The sequence below is a fragment of the Wolffia australiana genome, chromosome 13 (genome assembly GCF_029677425.1).
Source record: "Wolffia australiana isolate 7733 chromosome 13, ASM2967742v1".
Taxonomy (NCBI): Eukaryota; Viridiplantae; Streptophyta; class Magnoliopsida; order Alismatales; family Araceae; genus Wolffia; species Wolffia australiana.
The window spans coordinates 14,937,000-14,955,000 of record NC_135847.1 but is presented as its reverse complement, the minus strand read 5'-3'; the positions used below and the strand labels follow the sequence as shown (position 1 = coordinate 14,955,000).

Sequence of the window (18,001 nt, the reverse complement as noted above, 5' to 3'; positions counted from 1 at the left end):
CAAAATTTCCAGCCCTCATCATCCAAATAGAAACCTAAAAAACTCTAGAATTTTAAAGTTTGTATCAATGAATATTTAAAGGCAGAGAACTTAATCTGCCTCTCGATTATGTTGGTTCGCTGGTCTCATTTTAGTCATTGGAAATAAATTACACGATGCGTTCAGCTCGCAACAACTAGAATCCAACTAATAATATTACCTTTGCGTAAGTATAGTATTCGAGGATTTTTTCTTCTAGCGCTGAGAACGACATAACAAGATCGCGTACATCAGAATAATGTTCATCATTTTCCCTGCAAAGCAATCGACTTAAGAAAAATCAACTGAAAAAACGTAATTCTTGGAAATTGCTCGAGTTGAATAACAGTCTACGTATATCTGGACCCGAAATTAAAACTCAACTGAAATTCATCATTCAGCGGAAAGAAAGCTCCTTCCTAATAGATCGTACCTAGTTTGGATCCATATATGTTTGTACTTTGTGTACAACTCGCCGCAAAGCTCTTCTTTGCAGTAGCCAACATTGCTTAAAACAATCAAGAGCTTTTTAAAAGGATCCGAGACAGAGCCTCTATCATGGATTTCTGGTTCGATTGAGGATGTTTCTTTTGGCAATTCGCTGCTAGATAGTTCACCTCCAATCTGTTCCAGATAACCTGCTCCAAAATTTATGAGAATAGATATTTAAACTTGTACATTGAGGATTGAGTCTCAGATAAGCCATACCCGCAAAATCCAGGAAACAATTCAAAAATGCAATCCGCACGGATTCTTGCGTGTCCTGGACTTGAGAAAATAATTCGTGCGATTTTTCTGCCTCAGAGCTCAAAATCTGAATCATCCTAGAGAGAGATAGCGAAGTTAAAACAAAGCTCAAATCTGAATCATCAAACTATGTAATTTTCACAGAACATAAAGAGAACATCGGTAACCAGAAGTATAATTAAGCACTAACGTTAAATAACAGATAGCCTGATAAGATTGATGGGCATATGATGGAGAGGAAATAAGGAGCCCACCCACTAATTTGATCCATAGCGGACACAGCAATGTCACGAAATGCAAGAGGTAAAGAAGAAATCGTATACGAAGATCTGTTTCTCTCCAAAACTGATAAAGGAATCCATGTCTCATTCTTCGATAGCTCTTCAGTCGTTGACCGCATCCATGAGCATAGTCTTGACACGTAAATTTTGGCCATCTCAAAATGAAGCGAACGCAAAGATTTAACTGCCAAAATACAAAATAAATAAGAAAAGGATTGAGCAGAATAAAAGTACTCGAGAAAGAAACAAACCAAACTACCTGCATCTTGTGGAACAGACTCTTTGACCTCCATCGATTGGCATGCTTTTGATACTTCTTTTATGGCATTAATCATGTAGGGAAGAAAAACATTTGACCCTTGAAAATCCCTGAATGTTGTGAGGACCTGAGTCAAAGTAGGGAGTGAAATCAGAATCAAGAAAGCAATATTTGGCCCAACGAGAAGTATTAAATAAAATTGACAAGAAATGGAATCTTCGACACGAGTGTAGCCACGCAATATTATTTCCAGCATAGAATAGATGTAAATTGTTCCTAACCGTCAAGATGAGAGACGGAAATTATTAATAATTGACTTCAAGCCGCTCCTGACCCTGTATAATTCTGAATAATAAGGAGTTATCGAAAATTGCTACCTGTTGATCTGGTGATATTCTACCATTGCACAAAACGAAAAGAAGAGGTACAAAATGCTTGCACAAGAGTGACCATTTTGGAATCAAAGAGTCTAGTTAGTTTAGATAAAAGACCGCTCCGCTAACATGGGAAAATATTACCACAGTTTTCTAGAAGGGAGATCCTCCAAGTTATCCTGATGAAAAAATTGAACTCTAACAGGAAACTTCATTAGGGCATCTCTTCCCTGTACTAGTTTCAATTCGGGATCCAAATCCGTTTGGTTATGCCAATGGTATTTGAGCCACCACAGGTATCTTCACCAGATGAGACGTGCACAACCCCAGATAACATCTCATATCCAGAAGTCATTGTTGAAGCCCTGAAGAGGATCTACAACACACAAAAAGTAGCTCCTTCAAGATATCTGATAAATAATGAAATCTGAAACTGACCCAGGAGCAAAGTCGGTCCAGAGTGCTGCGATGAACTAGCCTCGCAGTGCAACTCCAAAGAGTTGCAAGCAAGGGGGAGAATGTGCAAAGAGGGAGAGATAAGGAGAGAGCTAAATGGAGAAAAGTGCAGAAGAAAACATAGGAGAGGGATTTATCGAGGACATCTCCACAGAGTCGTCATTTTGACAGAAACTCCACTCACCAGCCGATCAAAATGTCGTGCTTCCTCCGCCCATCACAGTTCCTCTCTTACACCTTAGGGTTACTCCTGCCTGGTTTGCTCCCAACTAGGCTACTCCTGCCTGATCAGTACCTTTTGTCATTGCCAATACCACCTGATCACTGCCCTCCCACATGGCATTGTATGAGGCAGGAATTATCGCTTGCTGAAGACCTTGATTCTCACTGTAGTCTGGTGCACTCCAAGTACTTCCTTTGTCTCTGTAAGAATATTGTGTTGTTCATCAAGTGCCAGTTGATGGGGTTCTCAATGATGTCCTCGGTCATTGCAGTGACTGATACAGACATGTTGGTTGTATCGTCTTCGATGTAATTCCAAAAATGTTAACCTCAATTGGATAGAAATGGATGGGTCAAGAGGCAGACGAGCGACAGAGTTCCCAGGACGGAGAAGAGAAAGGGAATGGTTGGGAAAGAGGCCGAACGGTGGAGGTAGGGATCAACCAGATACGAGCCACCTGAAGACAGTGTGAAGAAGAGACGAGTACGAGGACGAGGATCATAGGGGAAGAGGCGGGACTCAGACGTGGAGAAAGAAAGGGACAAGAACAACCACTCACATAATATTTTCTGGCTGCCCTCCTAAAAGGGAGAGACATAGATGTCCCTATGGCCAAAAGACGAGTCTGGCCCCAGGAGGGTCAGGGATCTGATACGAACCTTGATCTAGGTACGTATCGGGAGGAGGTTGGAGGACGGGGCGAGGTAGACGTTCCTGGGGTTGGAGAGTCGAAACGGGAATGAGCGGGAGGAGGCCGAGCAGAGGAAGGTAGGGATCAGCCGAGGACGAGCCGCCTGAAGACGCGGTGATGCAGAGACGATCGTGGGAACGGGGATCATGGAGGGAGACAGAGCGTAGGTATAGGAGAGACGAGAGGGGAAGAGAAGCCACTAATCTCTTGAGAACCAACATTCAAGTCTGCCTCCTCAAAGGAGGGCTGTGCTATTTAAAGGCAACATAGAGAGAAAGGAAGCATATTAAAATGACGATAATGCCCCCACGCCGAGGAAACCTATCAGGATCATATCAGTGACTAGGTATGGTCCATGATAGCATCTCTTTCTTGTCAAAATCATCTGACATGGCAAGAACTTAACGCAGAACGTGATCCCGACTTCTACGTGGACATGTTGCCGCTTCAGGTCAACGAGGGCCTTCAAGGTGCATGCTGGCATTACTTGAGGTGCTCGTGAGCTCTTTGAGATTTCCTCCACCACACGATCAGGGGAGGGTTTCAAGCATTGTCTACCACAATGGGTGTGGTACCTGTGGAAGCATGAAAGGTAGTGTCGTACGAGTATTTCGCCATTAAGAGCCCCATGGGTCAACCTCGTGGCTGATCGGCAGAAAAACACAGGAGATAGTCCTCATGGCAGCAGTTGACCACCTTTGGTTTGACAGCCTGTTCGAGGGGGAACAGTTTGATATGATTTGCCAAGGCATATATGTTCAGACGAAGCCACGGTAGGGGCCCGGTTTAGAAGCCCAGGCCCAGCCCGTTGATGGTCCCATTTGAGCCCTCTCTCTTGAGAGGAGAGGGCAGGAAAAACATCACTGTGAGTCTTCCCTTCCACCTCCTTCCTTCTCCCTCAGGCAGTGATCCCCCCTTCTCTTCGTGCCTGCAGGTGGATAACCATCCTCTGTCGAGCGATATCCTCCCTCCTCCAGCGATCCTTCGCTACTTCCTCACCATTCCCTTTCTTTCCTTTCTTCCCTGGGAACCTCTCATCCTCTTCCCTCTCCTATTCCGAACAATCTCTCCTCTCATCTGTGGTTGAAGACATTGTTTGCTTTATTGAACAATTGCCAATTACAGTTCAATGCTTATTAATGGATAGATGTTGCAGCAGGCCAGTCAGGCCAAGGGTGGAGTACTTAACGTGCTGGCAGATAATTGTACCCCTGCCTCTGTTCCTGAACTTGCCACGCCATCCTCTTGCATCAGAAATCCTGGGCCAATCAACAAAGGGTGCACGGAATCAAGGTCCATAGGAGGGAAGAACCAACTTGATGTCATGAAACAAGAACCCTTCTAGCAGCCGATATCTGGGCCTGGAGGACAGCTAGTGTTAACTGGAGAAGTTTTCTTTCTTTTATTTTATTTTGTATTTCTTAGTGAGTAGTGGGCCCCACCTGTGTAATAAGTAATGGGCCTATTAAATGTACCCAATCCGTGTACCCCTTATTAAAAGGGTACACGGGAAAACATTAGGTTAAGTTGTTCTGTGTTTTTTGCTTCCTTTTCTGCTCTTCCTCTCTCCCTCCTTGTCTCACGCCCTAGGGTTAGGTCAACCAAGCCAACATGGTATCAGAGCAGTGATGTGGCTTCGGATCTGTGGGTGTGTGTGGAAGAGAAGAGCATTGGCAGTGTGTTTGGTGTCCTGGAGTTACTCGGCGGAGATTCCTTGGTGACGTGGCTTCTTCGGTTTTCAGCCCATCCAACCAGGTTCATTTCAGGTTAACTTGTATTTCTCTCAACTGAAATCCGAAGAAAAAGGTGTGTCCGTCCGTTCTTGCTGAGTATCCAGGCATTGTGGGTGTGCTTGATTTGTCTCAACGTTTCTTGGTATTTCGTGGGTCCGTGGCACGCTCAACCAGTTGCATTTCGAAGGAAAATAGGCTGGCTGGGATTTCCATTTGTCTTTGAATCTGAAGAAGTATTTTTTGTCTGTCCCTGCTAGACATCCAGGCAGTGTAACTGTGTTTGCCTGTTCCGAATTTACTGGGGTGGCCAGCTTGTCTGCCAAGCAGAATAGCAAGTCCTTGTTAATTCTGGTAATATCATTGACCCGTTAGTGTGCCAGAAGATGGCTAGTGAGGCAACATCTATGGCGGCAAGTGGGACTCATGAAGGCAGAGACCCAGGGGAGCCTCACAACCTTCTTCCCTCGGTGATTCCACCAGTTGCTGAGCCACTCCGATATAATGGGAGAAATTTTGCGTAGTGGTGTCAAGTAGTAGAGCTTACTCTCATTGGGCGGGAGCTGAGCGATCATCTGGTTTCAGAAATGGCTCCATCTGATCCTCTTTACAAATCCTGGAAGCGAGACGATGCAATAGTACATATGTTTCTGCTTAGCAGTATGACTAAAGACCAACTTCCAAAGATGTCATTTCTGAAGACAGCTAAGCAGATTTGGAATTATGTACAGAAGAATGCTCTTAAAAGGAGCAATTTGTGGAGGACTTATGAGCTTGTTATTAGAGCCTGGAATCTACGGCAGGGTGACAGAAGTGTAACTGATTATGTGAACGAACTACAAGTCATTATCGACCAATTCTCAACCCAGATGAATGGGAGTATACTCTCAGGGACAGGATGTTCAAGTTTTTGATGGGTTTAAACCCTGAATATGAGTCAGTAAGGAGTCAGATTTTGAATAGAGAGAATATCCCTGATCTGGAACAAGCTATCAACCTCATATTGGAGGAAGAAGGCCGATTACAAGTTGCTGGCAATACATTAGAGGAGAACAGTTTGGGACTGATGGCCAAAGTGAAGGGCCAAAAGACTGGAGCAGCAAATGGTGCAATGGAGTCTAAGACTGTAGATAAAATTACTGGGCAAGATGGGCATGAAGCATATCAAAGCCGGAAAGGTCAAGGAGGTAAGGGCACTAAAGGCCCCATTGTATGTCATTATTGTAAGCGAAGGGGGCATACCAAAGATCATTGCTGGGATTTGCACGGACGACCTCCAAAAATCCAAGCTCATTCGGCACATACAGAAGGAAGTGATCCAGGAGGAGCTGAGTCATCAGATCAAGGGACAGTTAAATATGCTGTGAGATCAAACAATGATGAAGTTAGCTATCTTAAAGAAGAGCTTGAAAAGCTGAAGGCTCTAGTTAGCTCCACGTCTTTAGCAAGCACAGTTACCAGATCAGGTAATTACTCTTATCCAGAAAACCATATTTCTCAAGATTAGATTTTCGATTCTGGAGCAACCGACCATATGACGCCTTATCATGTCAAGTTCTATACATACTCCCCTTGTGTTGGAGTTAAGAAAGTATTCACTGCAGGCGGAGAAGCACTGCAAGTCGCAGGCATGGGTAATGTCAAAGTAGAGAATGAGGGAACTATTAAAAATGTTCTCCACATGCCTAGTCTCCAGGCTCAATTAATTTCACCCCAACGTCTAGCTCAGGATATTGGGTGTACACTGATACTTGATCCTACTGGGTGTTTTATGTATGACAAGGTAAGGAACCAGAAGACTTCAGCCTTTGAGGAGCGTAATGGGTTGATCTACGTCAAGGATGCTTGGAAGGCCGGGATGATGGTGGATACATGGACGCCTAAAGAGAAGAGAAGCCATCGACTTGAAGACTTCAAACTTTTACATTTCCGTTTGGGACATCCAGCTTTTGTTTTAATGGAAAAAATGTTTCCTACTTTTGCTAAGGACCTTGACATTTCTAAAATTGTGTGTGACCCTTGTCAATGTGCCAAACATAAGCGAGTGTCCTATAATGGGAATGGTGAAAGAAGTTGGGTTCCCTTTTCTTTGGTGCACTGTGATGTGTGGGGACCGTCACATGTTACGTCATTAACAGGGGAAAGATGGTTCCTCATACTTGTCGATGACTGTACACGACTAACCTGGGTACATCTCTTAAAACAGAACTCTGAAGTGGCAAAAGTAGTCAAAGACTTCTGCATCCGAGTAAAGACCCAGTTTGATGTGAACATACGGAAATTTCGATCAGATAATGCGACAGATTTTTTTAATGCAACCTTGTCTTCTTTCTTTCTGGAACAGGGAATTGAACATGAATCATCGTGTGTGTATATACACCGCAACAAAATGGAGTTGCAGAAAGGAAGATTGGTCATGTGATGAATACAGCTCGAATGCTCCTCTTACATCAGCATGTTCCCAAGCTCTACTGGGGTGAGGCTATATTGACTGCCGTACACTTACTTAACCGATTACCATCAAGAGTACTAAATTATGACAGTCCAGTTGAGATACTCTCTAAATTCTTTCCTCATATTGATTTACGAACTAAGTTAAAACCTAGAGTATTTGGCTGCACAGCATTTGTTCATGTCCATAATCCTGCTGATAAACTTAGTCCAAGAGCAGTTAAGTGTATATTCATTGGGTACTCGCAAGCAAAGAAGGGATACAAATGCTATGATCCCAAGACACGGAAATTTTATGTATCAGCAGACGTCACATTTGATGAAAATAAAGAATTTTTTTTGGTGAAACGGCAGAAGATGTCCAAGCTGTGTTCCCTGCAGATGAGTTGGCCGAGATTGTCAGCACAGATTACAGGAACTATGCACCACTAGCACCTAACCAGTCAGCAGTTGTCATGGATCCGATTGACATTATTACTGGTAATATTGAATCTGTAGCAGAAGTTGGATCAGACATAGGGGAAGAAAATAATCAGAACAAATCCAGAGGAGTTTTACAGAATGAAGGGCCACCCCAAGATGAAGAATGTTCAATTGAAGAAGCTGAAGAAGCAACTGTACCATATCAGGATGACGGTGGTGGATGGCCCATTGCACTCAGGAAAGGAAAGAGGACATGTACTCCAGGGGTAAAATATCCCTTATCACACTTTGTGACGTGTGAACGTACTTCTGCTGAGTTTCTGACGTTCCTCACAAAGGTTGATTCCATCACTATTCCGAAGAATGTCCGAGAAGCCTTGGCACATGACAGCTGGGTAGAAGCAATGAATACTGAGATGGAAGCTCTCAAGAAGAATGGTACGTGGGAGATTGTTGATCTACCAAAGGGAAAGAAACCGGTTGGATGTCGATGGGTATATACATTGAAGTATAAAGCAGATGGATCTGTTGAAAGGTACAAAGCCCGACTAGTGGCCAAAGGGTATACACAATGTTATGGAATCGATTATGATGAAACTTTTGCCCCGGTAGCCAAGTTGAATACGGTCCGTATACTGATTGCTGTGTCGGCAAGTCTGGGATGGCAACTGCATCAGTATGATGTTAAGAATGCTTTTCTACATGGAGATTTAGATGAAGAGATTTATATGCAATTATGTTAAGACCCCCCAAGGGTTTACCAGAGAAGGAAGTCGAAAAGGCCCCTTGATGTTTCAACTTCCGCGGGGGACGCTTCGACTTCCCCTGACGTTTCAACTTCCCTGGGGGGCGCTTCGACTTCCCTGGGGGACGTTTCGGCTCCTGACCAACCCTCTATTTGAGAGAGGAGACCAGGGAGCTGGGAGGCAGAGAAAATCCTATCGTGAGTCCCCTCCTCTCTCTCTCTCACCCTTTTACCCTGACCCTAACTCCTCTCCTTCCTGTTCCTACAGCGACCTTAAACCCTGAAACCGAGCCTCCTGCCGACAAGGGGAGCAAGCGTGCTCCACTCCGTTCCTTTCTGTTTCCCTATATCCTTTCCACCTTTTCCCAATTGTTCTGTTTTCGAACTTTGTTGAGGACAGCATTTTGGAGTTTTCATTACGAGTATCAGTGGGTCTCAACAAATTACCTCCCGGATATTATTCTAACATACCTAGTTCTAAGGTGTGTATGTTAAAGAAGACACTGTATGGTCTCAAGCAGTCTCCAAGGGCATGGTTTGGTAAATTTTCTCAAAGTCTAAAGAATATGGGATATTCACAAAGCCATGGTGATCATACTCTGTTTGTTAAGCAGTCTTCTTCTGGAAAGGTTGCAGTTCTTCTTGTATATATGGATGATATCATTATTACAGGAAATGATGAAGATGAAATTAAGTTGCTTGGGGTGCGGTTGGCTGAAGTGTTTGACATTAAGTCGCTGGGACCTCTGAGATATTTTTTGGGCATTGAAGTTGCATACTCAAAGGCAGGGATCTTCATCTCCCAGCAAAAATATATCTTAGATCTTTTAGAAGAAACAGGAAGGGGCGATTGTAAGCCAGCTGCCACACCACTGGAGCCAAATATTAAGTTGGGTGTGTGTGAAGAATCTGCTCCGGTCAATAAGGAGAAGTATCAGAGGTTAATTGGAGGACTAATTTATCTCAATCATACAAGGCCAGACATTGCTTTTGCAATTGGACTCCTTAGTCAATTTATGCATAGTCCCCGTGAGCCACATATGCAAGCTGCTTACAGAGTACTGTCGTATCTAAAGGGTACAGCCGGACATGGCTTGTTGTACAAGAGTTGTACAAGAGATGTAGAAGTTTATACAGACTCAGACTACGGCGGATCTCTCACTGATCGTCGGTCAACAACAGCATATTGCACATTTCTTGGAGGAAATCTAGTCACGTGGAAGAGTAAGAAACAGCCAGTGGTTGCATTATCTAGTGCTGAAGCTGAATTCAGGGCCCTTGCCAAAGGCATCTGTGAAGGTATATGGCTCCAGATTATTCTTGAAGACCTTCAGGTGCTGAGGAACTCGACAGATTCAGTGACTACACTCTACTGTGATAGTCACTCAGCAATTAATATTGCCCACAATCCAGTCCAGCACGATAGAACAAAACATGTTGAAATCAACCGACACTTCATCAGAGAGAAGATTGATCAGAAACAAATCAAGCTAGAGTATGTATCTACGACAAATCAAGTGGCAGATCTACTCACCAAAAGCGTTTCCGGGAGCATATTCCAGAAGCTCATCTCCAAGCTGGGTGTTAGCAGTATCTACCTACCAGCTTGAGGGGTGGTGTTAACTGGAGAAGTTTTCTTTCTTTTATTTTATTTTGTATTTCTTAGTGAGTAGTGGGCCCCACCTGTGTAATAAGTAATGGGCCTATTAAATGTACCCAATCTGTGTACCCCTTATTATAAGGGTACACGGGAAAACATTAGGTTAAGTTGTTCTGTGTCTTTTGCTTCCTGTTCTGCTCTTCCTCTCTCCCTCCTTGTCTCACGACCTAGGGTTAGGTCAACCAAGCCAACAGCTAGCTCCAGATCTGTATTGATTTTTACTAGCTTTGGGCGTCCAGTTGGCACATGAGGGCCCGAATCTTCCCCATATTCTAACAGCCCTTCTTCTAGAGGATGGTAAAGGCATGCTCCACAAACCTGGTCAGCCATTGCTGGTATTTTGGTTGAACCATTGACCACAACACTGGAGAATCCACTACGATATGGTCAGTAAAGAACATGAACCAGCTCCTCAGCAGTTGTAGCATTATTTTTGGGTCCTGGTTGTACAGATTGAAACAAACAGGGTTGACTCGGTCACATTTTGTGCCAACTCATGTACTGCACTCATAGGCAAGCGTTCTGTGAGCGGCAGAAACACTGGCGTCACCGATAGAGTTGGTTGATGTTGAAGTCATAGATATGATGGGCGCATCGTGGACAATAGCAGCAGCAGTTTCGATATCATTGCTGGTGTTTGAGACAGGTAGAACAGATGCAACATTCAGAAGCCAAGGCCAGGATCGTGTTAAAGACTTAACAAGGACCTATCAGAGCAAGAGAAGAAGAGAGGACGACAAATCACGTGGCCATCTGGCCTGTGGACGCCCAACTGAATGATGGCGGGCAACGAGAAGACAGAATAAAGGGAGGCCTGGGGGGGGAGGAAGCGCATCTTTTTCAGAAGCAGTTGCGGGCGAGATCCTCGCGTCTCGGAAGCTGATCCAGCTCTCGAAGACTCCGGCAAGAGAGGGGACACCGATCCAGCCTTCTCTTGAGAACTATCTTCACCTTCGTTCATTAGCATATGTGTTGAAATATTGTTTTACTCTACTACGTTTGATTTGGGTTCGACCGACGACTCCACTACTAATCTCCATCTTTCTTTCTATTCCTTCCTCGTGCCTACTTCCACGGTCAAGATACTTGGTTGAGTTCCTAAGGAGGCTTAACAGACGCTGAGCCTAGGGCTATAATACCATGAAACTAGGGTTTGATACATGTGAAGATATCTCAACACAACCATATGTTTGTTCTCATAAATAAATAAGAGATCGTTCTATGTATGAAGAGACCATTGGCAGGGAAAATAAACAGGAGAAAAATAACCTTGCTCTCGTACAATGATTGAGTCCCAAGGAACATTACAGAGACTTCTTCGAAAGCATGATTGGAGTACTTTATCTGACCGCTTTTATCTTCAGCCTTATACAGGGTAGCTTTCTCACTTGTTTCTTGATCAAGAGCACTACCAACAGAAACCTGAATCAAATCAACATTCAATTTCAATGAATCCTTGACATTAGAAAAAAGAGCGACTGATTACAAAGGCTCATCTACTCTCATAATCCAAACACTTAAAGCAGAAAGATAAGAATTTTGACAACATCATTAATTGGCAATTTGTTGTCTTTTGATCCGGCTATTTTCAACTATTTCCTAATTTGTCATCTGATTGTAAGACTTCCTTTTATTGTAGCCCGTTGGATTCTAAGGTAAATCACTTATCTTTGTACATGGCGCTTAAATCTGAAATTAATGTGGTAGACAGACATTTCACAGGACAAACCCTAAACAAGAGTCTTTAAAAAAAAAACCCTAACCAAGAGGGGAACACATTGGAGAATGGTGGTCCGACTTTTTGGCTGACAAATTCCTCAATATCTTCATTGATCCACTTAATGAACAAAAAAATTGCGAATAAACTTCTTTACCAGCACCATTTCCATGAACTTCTAGGTATGGCTGGGATAGAGATAGAAGGGGAAGCGGGGGGGTCACAAAATGACAGACAGACAGACATATGAATGGGATTCATAACTTTATAGACACCGAGCAAGACTGGAATATGCTAGAGAATCAGTACATATTCATTGTCATAACCCATATTATATAGCAAACAGAATGGGAAAAGAAGAAATAATCGACAGTTCAGAATGGAAAAAGAGTGAACCAAACGTTGAGAACCGGAGCCAATGAAAACTAACAAACAATTATGTATATTTTCTGAAGAACTAGAAACAGAAGAGAAATAAATACGCCAAAATACTAATTTTCCATTTCTAACTGTTAGATCATAAGGCCCAAATAACCCATGTATTACCGGGCCCATGTTTTATAAATGGGCCCGAGCAGAGAGGAATATGACCGTTGAGTCCAACGGTCATATACCTCCAACGGTCGATTGGCAGTCTCCAAAAAAGGGGGGAACATCGTGTAGTATTGGTTGTGAAAAATAATATACATATATTTTCTTCTTTCCACAAAATTTACCCTCTTGATAGTGAAGAAATCTCATGGTATCAGAGCAGCGATCAAAGGTACACCAAAGACGACAAGTTTCTTCTTCGAAATAGTTTCTATTTTTCTTCTCGATTCGGCGACGAGCTCCTCTAGCATTTGTTGGTGGCATCGTCCTGCAACGACTCCTGATTCGGCGACGATTTCGGCGCCCTTCGGCGACGATCTTGGCGGCATCTGTTTACAAATTTGGCCGAGTCTTCCAGCGACGATTTCTGCGACGACTCTTGCTTCGGCGACGATTTCGGCATTTTTCGGGGACGATTTCGGCGCCCTTCGGCGACGATCTCAGCGGCATCTGCTTGCAGATTCGGGGACGTCATCTTGCAGTATTCGGCGACGATTTCTGCTTTGGCGACGTTTCTCGACATTCGACCAGAAATTGGCGATTTTTGACGATATCGGTGATTCCAGACATTGGGAGCTCGCGATATCTTGATTTCGCGAGCTGTCACAATTTACTTCCGGAGTTTTTTTTCTTGATTCGCGATCCACGCGTCTCAGAAAAAACTCTACGCTTGGGGCAAGCTACGACTGGTGCAGAAGAAGAGAGGAGTTGGCCTTTGTTTGGGTTCTTTCCTCTTTGAATCTGCACACGGCGACAGTATCTGATCAAAAGGTGTGTTCACTCTCCGGAGAAGCTCTTCTCCAGTGAAGACTTGCTCCGTCAAATTATCAGCTCCTGGTTAAGGAGTATTCTGTCTCTTGGTGCCCCGTCTACTTATCTTCAGATGGGAAAGTCCAGGATGGCTGAGAGGGATTCCGAGATCACCCCCTCAGCTATTGTCAAAACGGCTGAAACACCTGCTCAGCCAAGGTTATTTCTACCAGACCTGGATATCAAATATAATGGAATCAATGGGCAGAAGTGGATAACATTGGTCCAGAGATCCCTTAAGGCTATCTATCTGGGGAATCACCTAACAGAAGATGCTCCTTCGGAAGACACTCCCAAACTTGAAAAAGTAATTTGGGAATCAGAAGAAGCTTTTATCACCAATTGGATGATCAAAAATATGGAACCAGATCAGGCAGACGACTATCTACTTATTGATTGTGTACGAGACTTATGGCAAGAAATTCAGAAATCATGTGTGGAAACCCACAGCGATTACCGTGTCTATGACCTTCGAGAACAAGAGAAAGCATTGAAACAGGGAAATCTATCAATTTCTTCCTACTCTGCAAAATTAAAGGCCATATGGAGGGAGCTGGACCTTCTCTGGCCTACCGGCGACAAAAACTCACCATCTTATCTCAGAGAAACCAAGTTCAGAACCCTCACCTTTTTGATGGGATTGAATTCGGAATATGAGAATCTTAGAAGTCAGTTGCTACACAGAGAGAGGTTCCCCACCTTAGCAGAGGCTATCTCTGAATTGCAAGGGGCAGAGCGGCGGAAGAAGCTTAACTCTAAGGATGGAGAGGTGTCTACTCCTGTCTCAGTGGCCCACTTGGCCAAGAAAGGGGAACCAAGGCACAATATAAATAATGCAGCCACATCTTCTACTCAGCACCAGAAGTCCACTCCGCAGGAAGGTAATTCCTCAGAACTTACTTGTGGCTATTGCAGGAAACCAGGCCACCTAAAAAGGGACTGCAGAAAGTTAGCCTGGAAGGAAGAGCAGATCAGGAAAGGGACGTGGAATCCAGGGCAGCATAAGAAAGCCTATGTAGCAAGTGAAGGAGAGGAATTATCTGCTGCAAAGAAAGGGGAAGACGGAGGTGAAATTCAGAAACTTATTCAGTCAGAAGTGAACAAGATTCTTCAGAAGTTTGGCTCTACTTCACTCGTACAGTCAGGTAAGAAATTTAGTTTCACTACAGTTACTAATAATACACCTACTACTGTCTCTTGGATATTGGATTCTGGGGCGACAGACCATATGTCACCCCACAAAATGCTATTTAAAAATTATGAACTAGAAACTAATCATCTCAGAGTTTTTACTGCTAATGGTGGAATATTAGAAGTGGCAGGAAGAGGATCAATTGAAATCAAAGGGAAATTACTAAAAGATGTTTTGCATGTACCTGAATTGAAAGCAAATTTATTGTCCTTAATTCAGTTAGTAAATGATACTGGATGGCGATTTATCTTAGACTCAGATTCTTGTTTCCTATGTCTTAAGGAAACCGGACGGAAGATTTCATCTGTTAAGAGGAGGGGAGGTCTTCTCCTGCTAGATGGATTGGAGGAGGAAGAAAAGCAGAAAGCCACTTATACTGCCCAGAGTGAAGAACGGATCAATCTTCTGCATAGGAGACTAGGACACCCCTCATTCCACATTTTGAAACTTTCCCATCCCAATTTGTTTAAAGGGATTATTTTTGATAATTTGCATTGTGAAAGTTGTCAATTTATAAACACAAGCGATCTTCTTTTCCAGTTTCAGATCACAGAACTCAATCGGCATTTGATTGTATCCATAGTGATGTGTGGGGACCTTGCTCCACATTGGGACTATCCCATCACAAATGGTTTATCTTATTTGTAGATGATTTCTCTAGGTATACATGGGTGTATCTACTGAAATCTAAGACTGAAGTTCCATCTGTTATCATCAAATTTTGTGAGATGATTAATACACAATTTGGAAAGAAAGTACGAATATCTAGATCAGATAATGCAATAGAATTTTTTTGTGGAAAAGTAACTGATTACATGGAAGAAGAGGGGATAGTTCACCAATCCTCATGTGTGAATACCCCTCAGCAAAACGGACTTGCTGAAAGAAAAATTGGCCATATAATGTCTTCAGCCAGGGCTCTTTTATTTCAAGGGAATTGTCCCAAGAACTATTGGGCTGAAGCAGTCGCAACAGCTACTCATCTTATAAATAGGACAGCCTCAAAAACATTAAATTATCATGCTCCTATTGATCTTTTATCTGCTGAATTTCCACGTTTATCTTTAAGAACTAACCTCCCAGCCAAGGTGTTTGGCTGTGTTGTATATGTTCAAGTTCATCATGCAGGAAAGTTAGACCCTCGAGCCCTAAGATGTGTGTTTCTGGGATATTCTTCAACACAGAAAGGTTATAAGTGCTATCATCCAAGCTCCAGGAAGATCTTCATTACTGCAGACATGAAGTTCGACGAAATCCGAATGTTTCATGCTCCTGTAGAACGATCAGAAGAGTATTTAGAATCTTCAGAGCAAGAACAGGATAGTATGCAGCAAAGCCTCTCCTCGGCATCAGAAACCTATGATAAGGACATGGCTATAAGTACTCCTCCAAGTCCTCCTGAGGAGGAGGAGAAGCCTCATAGACCATGCGACGACTCAAGTACCACAATCATGCCGGCAGGAGGAGAAGACTCAGGAAACGATGGTTGGTCCATTGCCATAAGCAAGGGAATTCGTAACTGCACGAAGACTAAACGCTATCCAGTTAACAATTATCTATCTTACTCCCGGCTCTCTCCAGAGTATAATCAGGTGGTTCAAGCCCTAATGACAGTATCTATTCCGAAGAATGTGACAGAAGCAATGTAAAATATGGAAGAAGAAATGGCAGCACTAAAGAGAAACGGTACTTGGGAGATGGGCCCACTCCCACCCGGAAAGAAACTAGTGGGAAGTCGATGGGTATTCACTGTAAAATATCACTCAGATGGGTCAGTGGCCAGGCACAAAGCTCGCTTGGTGGCACGAGGATATACACAGTCCTACAGCATCGACTACAACGAAACATTTGCTCCAGTTGCAAAGCTAAACACAGTTCGGGTTTTAATAGCGCTCGCCGCACTATCTAATTGGAAGCTCTATCAATATGATGTGAAAAATGCCTTCTTACATGGAGAATTGAAAGAAGAAGTGTATATGGCAACTCCCCCTGGATATTGTTTGAGTCAAAATTCAGGGGACGTATGTCACCTCAAGAAGTCCTTATATGGCCTGAAACAATCGCCAAGAGCATGGTTTGGAAGGTTTTCAACAGTAATGTTAGCAGTGGGGTTCTTCCAAAGTGAGGGAGATCACACATTGTTTATAAAGCATGGCAAGGATGGGAAGATTGCAATTTTAATTGTGTATGTGGACGACATCATCATCACTGGAGATGACCACACTGAAATTCAGAATCTGGAGAAACACCTTTCACTTTCCTTTGACATAAAGGCACTAGGTTTAATGACGTATTTCCTGGGAATTGAAGTGGCCTATTCTCGGGCAGGGATTGTACTTTCTCAGCACAAGTATATCCTTGATTTGTTAAAGGAAACCGGGAAGTTGGATTGTCAACCAGCAGCTACACCAGTGGATAATAATGTTAAGTTAAAAGCTGAACAGAATGAAAAAGACACACCAGTAAACAAGACTTCTTTTCAACGTCTCATTGGTAAGCTACTTTATCTCAACCACACACGGCCGGATATTGCTTTCGCAGTCAACTCTCTCAGTCAATTCATGAATGATCCTCGGGAATCACATCAACATGCAGCAGATCGCATCCTAGCTTACCTGAAAGGGTCAATTGGACTTGGTCTACTTTTTAATAGAGGAAGTGAGCCGAGTGTGGTCCTCTACACGGATTCTGACTACGCAGGATCATTTGAAGACAGCCGGTCTACATCTGGTTACTGCAGTTTCATAGGAGGGAATCTTGTCACATGGCGTAGTAAGAAGCAGAAGGAGGTCTCTTTATCAAGCGCAGAAGCTGAACTCCGAGCACTGAAGAAGGGAGTATGTGAAGGGATGTGGCTTAAGGGTATCTTGCAGGATTTGAAGGTTTTTTAAGACAAAGGAATGACTCTGTACTCTGATAGCAAATCAGCAATTGCTATGGCAAAAAACCCAGTTCAACACGAAAGGACGAAGCATGCAAGGGTGGCACGACATTATATTAAACAAAGTATTGATGAGGGCTTCATTATACCCCGTTACATTCCTTCTCTGGAGCAGGTTGCGGATATCTTCACCAAGGGGATCCCTGGCCCGCATTTCCAAGTCTTATTGTCCAAGTTGGGCATGATCAACATCTATACCCAACTTGAGGGGGGGTGTTAGATCATAAGGCCCAAATAACCCATGTATTACCGGGCCCATGTTTTATAAATGGGCCCGAGCAGAGAGGAATATGACCGTTGAGTCCAACGGTCATATACCTCCAACGGTCGATTGGCAGTCTCCAAAAAAGGGGGGAACATCGTGTAGTATTGGTTGTTGTGAAAAATAATATACATATATTTTCTTCTTTCCACAAAATTTACCCTCTTGATAGTGAAGAAATCTCACTAACACTTCATATAAAACATTAATTTTGCAAAAAGGATATGGAATACAGTTGCCCAAGCTCGAAAATGAAAGCAGTGAGAAAAATCAATCATGGTGCATGATAGATCGAATGACTATCGTGGAGAAAGATGAGAACAAAAGTATCCCTTTTTACTCAAAGAAAAATCAAAATCAAAAAACAGCATGTACAGTTCTGGGTTTATAGGGCTCGGAGGAAGAGAATATGACCGTTGGATTCAACGGT

The 18,001-nt window shown here is 43.3% G+C and overlaps 1 protein-coding gene across 1 annotated transcript in view; it reads right to left on the bottom strand.

Annotated features, from left to right (window-relative positions):
* Positions 1 to 18,001, bottom strand: part of LOC144711341 (exocyst complex component SEC5A-like) — a 35,279-nt gene that overhangs the window by 4,135 nt on the left and 13,143 nt on the right. Inside the window, exons 11-16 of the mRNA XM_078585312.1 lie at positions 11,328 to 11,480; positions 1,306 to 1,432; positions 1,020 to 1,230; positions 727 to 842; positions 452 to 656; positions 200 to 293 (exon numbers count right to left, since the gene is read on the bottom strand). Coding sequence (XP_078441438.1) covers positions 200 to 293; positions 452 to 656; positions 727 to 842; positions 1,020 to 1,230; positions 1,306 to 1,432; positions 11,328 to 11,480 — 906 coding nt within the window. The remainder of the gene's footprint in view (positions 1 to 199; positions 294 to 451; positions 657 to 726; positions 843 to 1,019; positions 1,231 to 1,305; positions 1,433 to 11,327; positions 11,481 to 18,001) is intronic.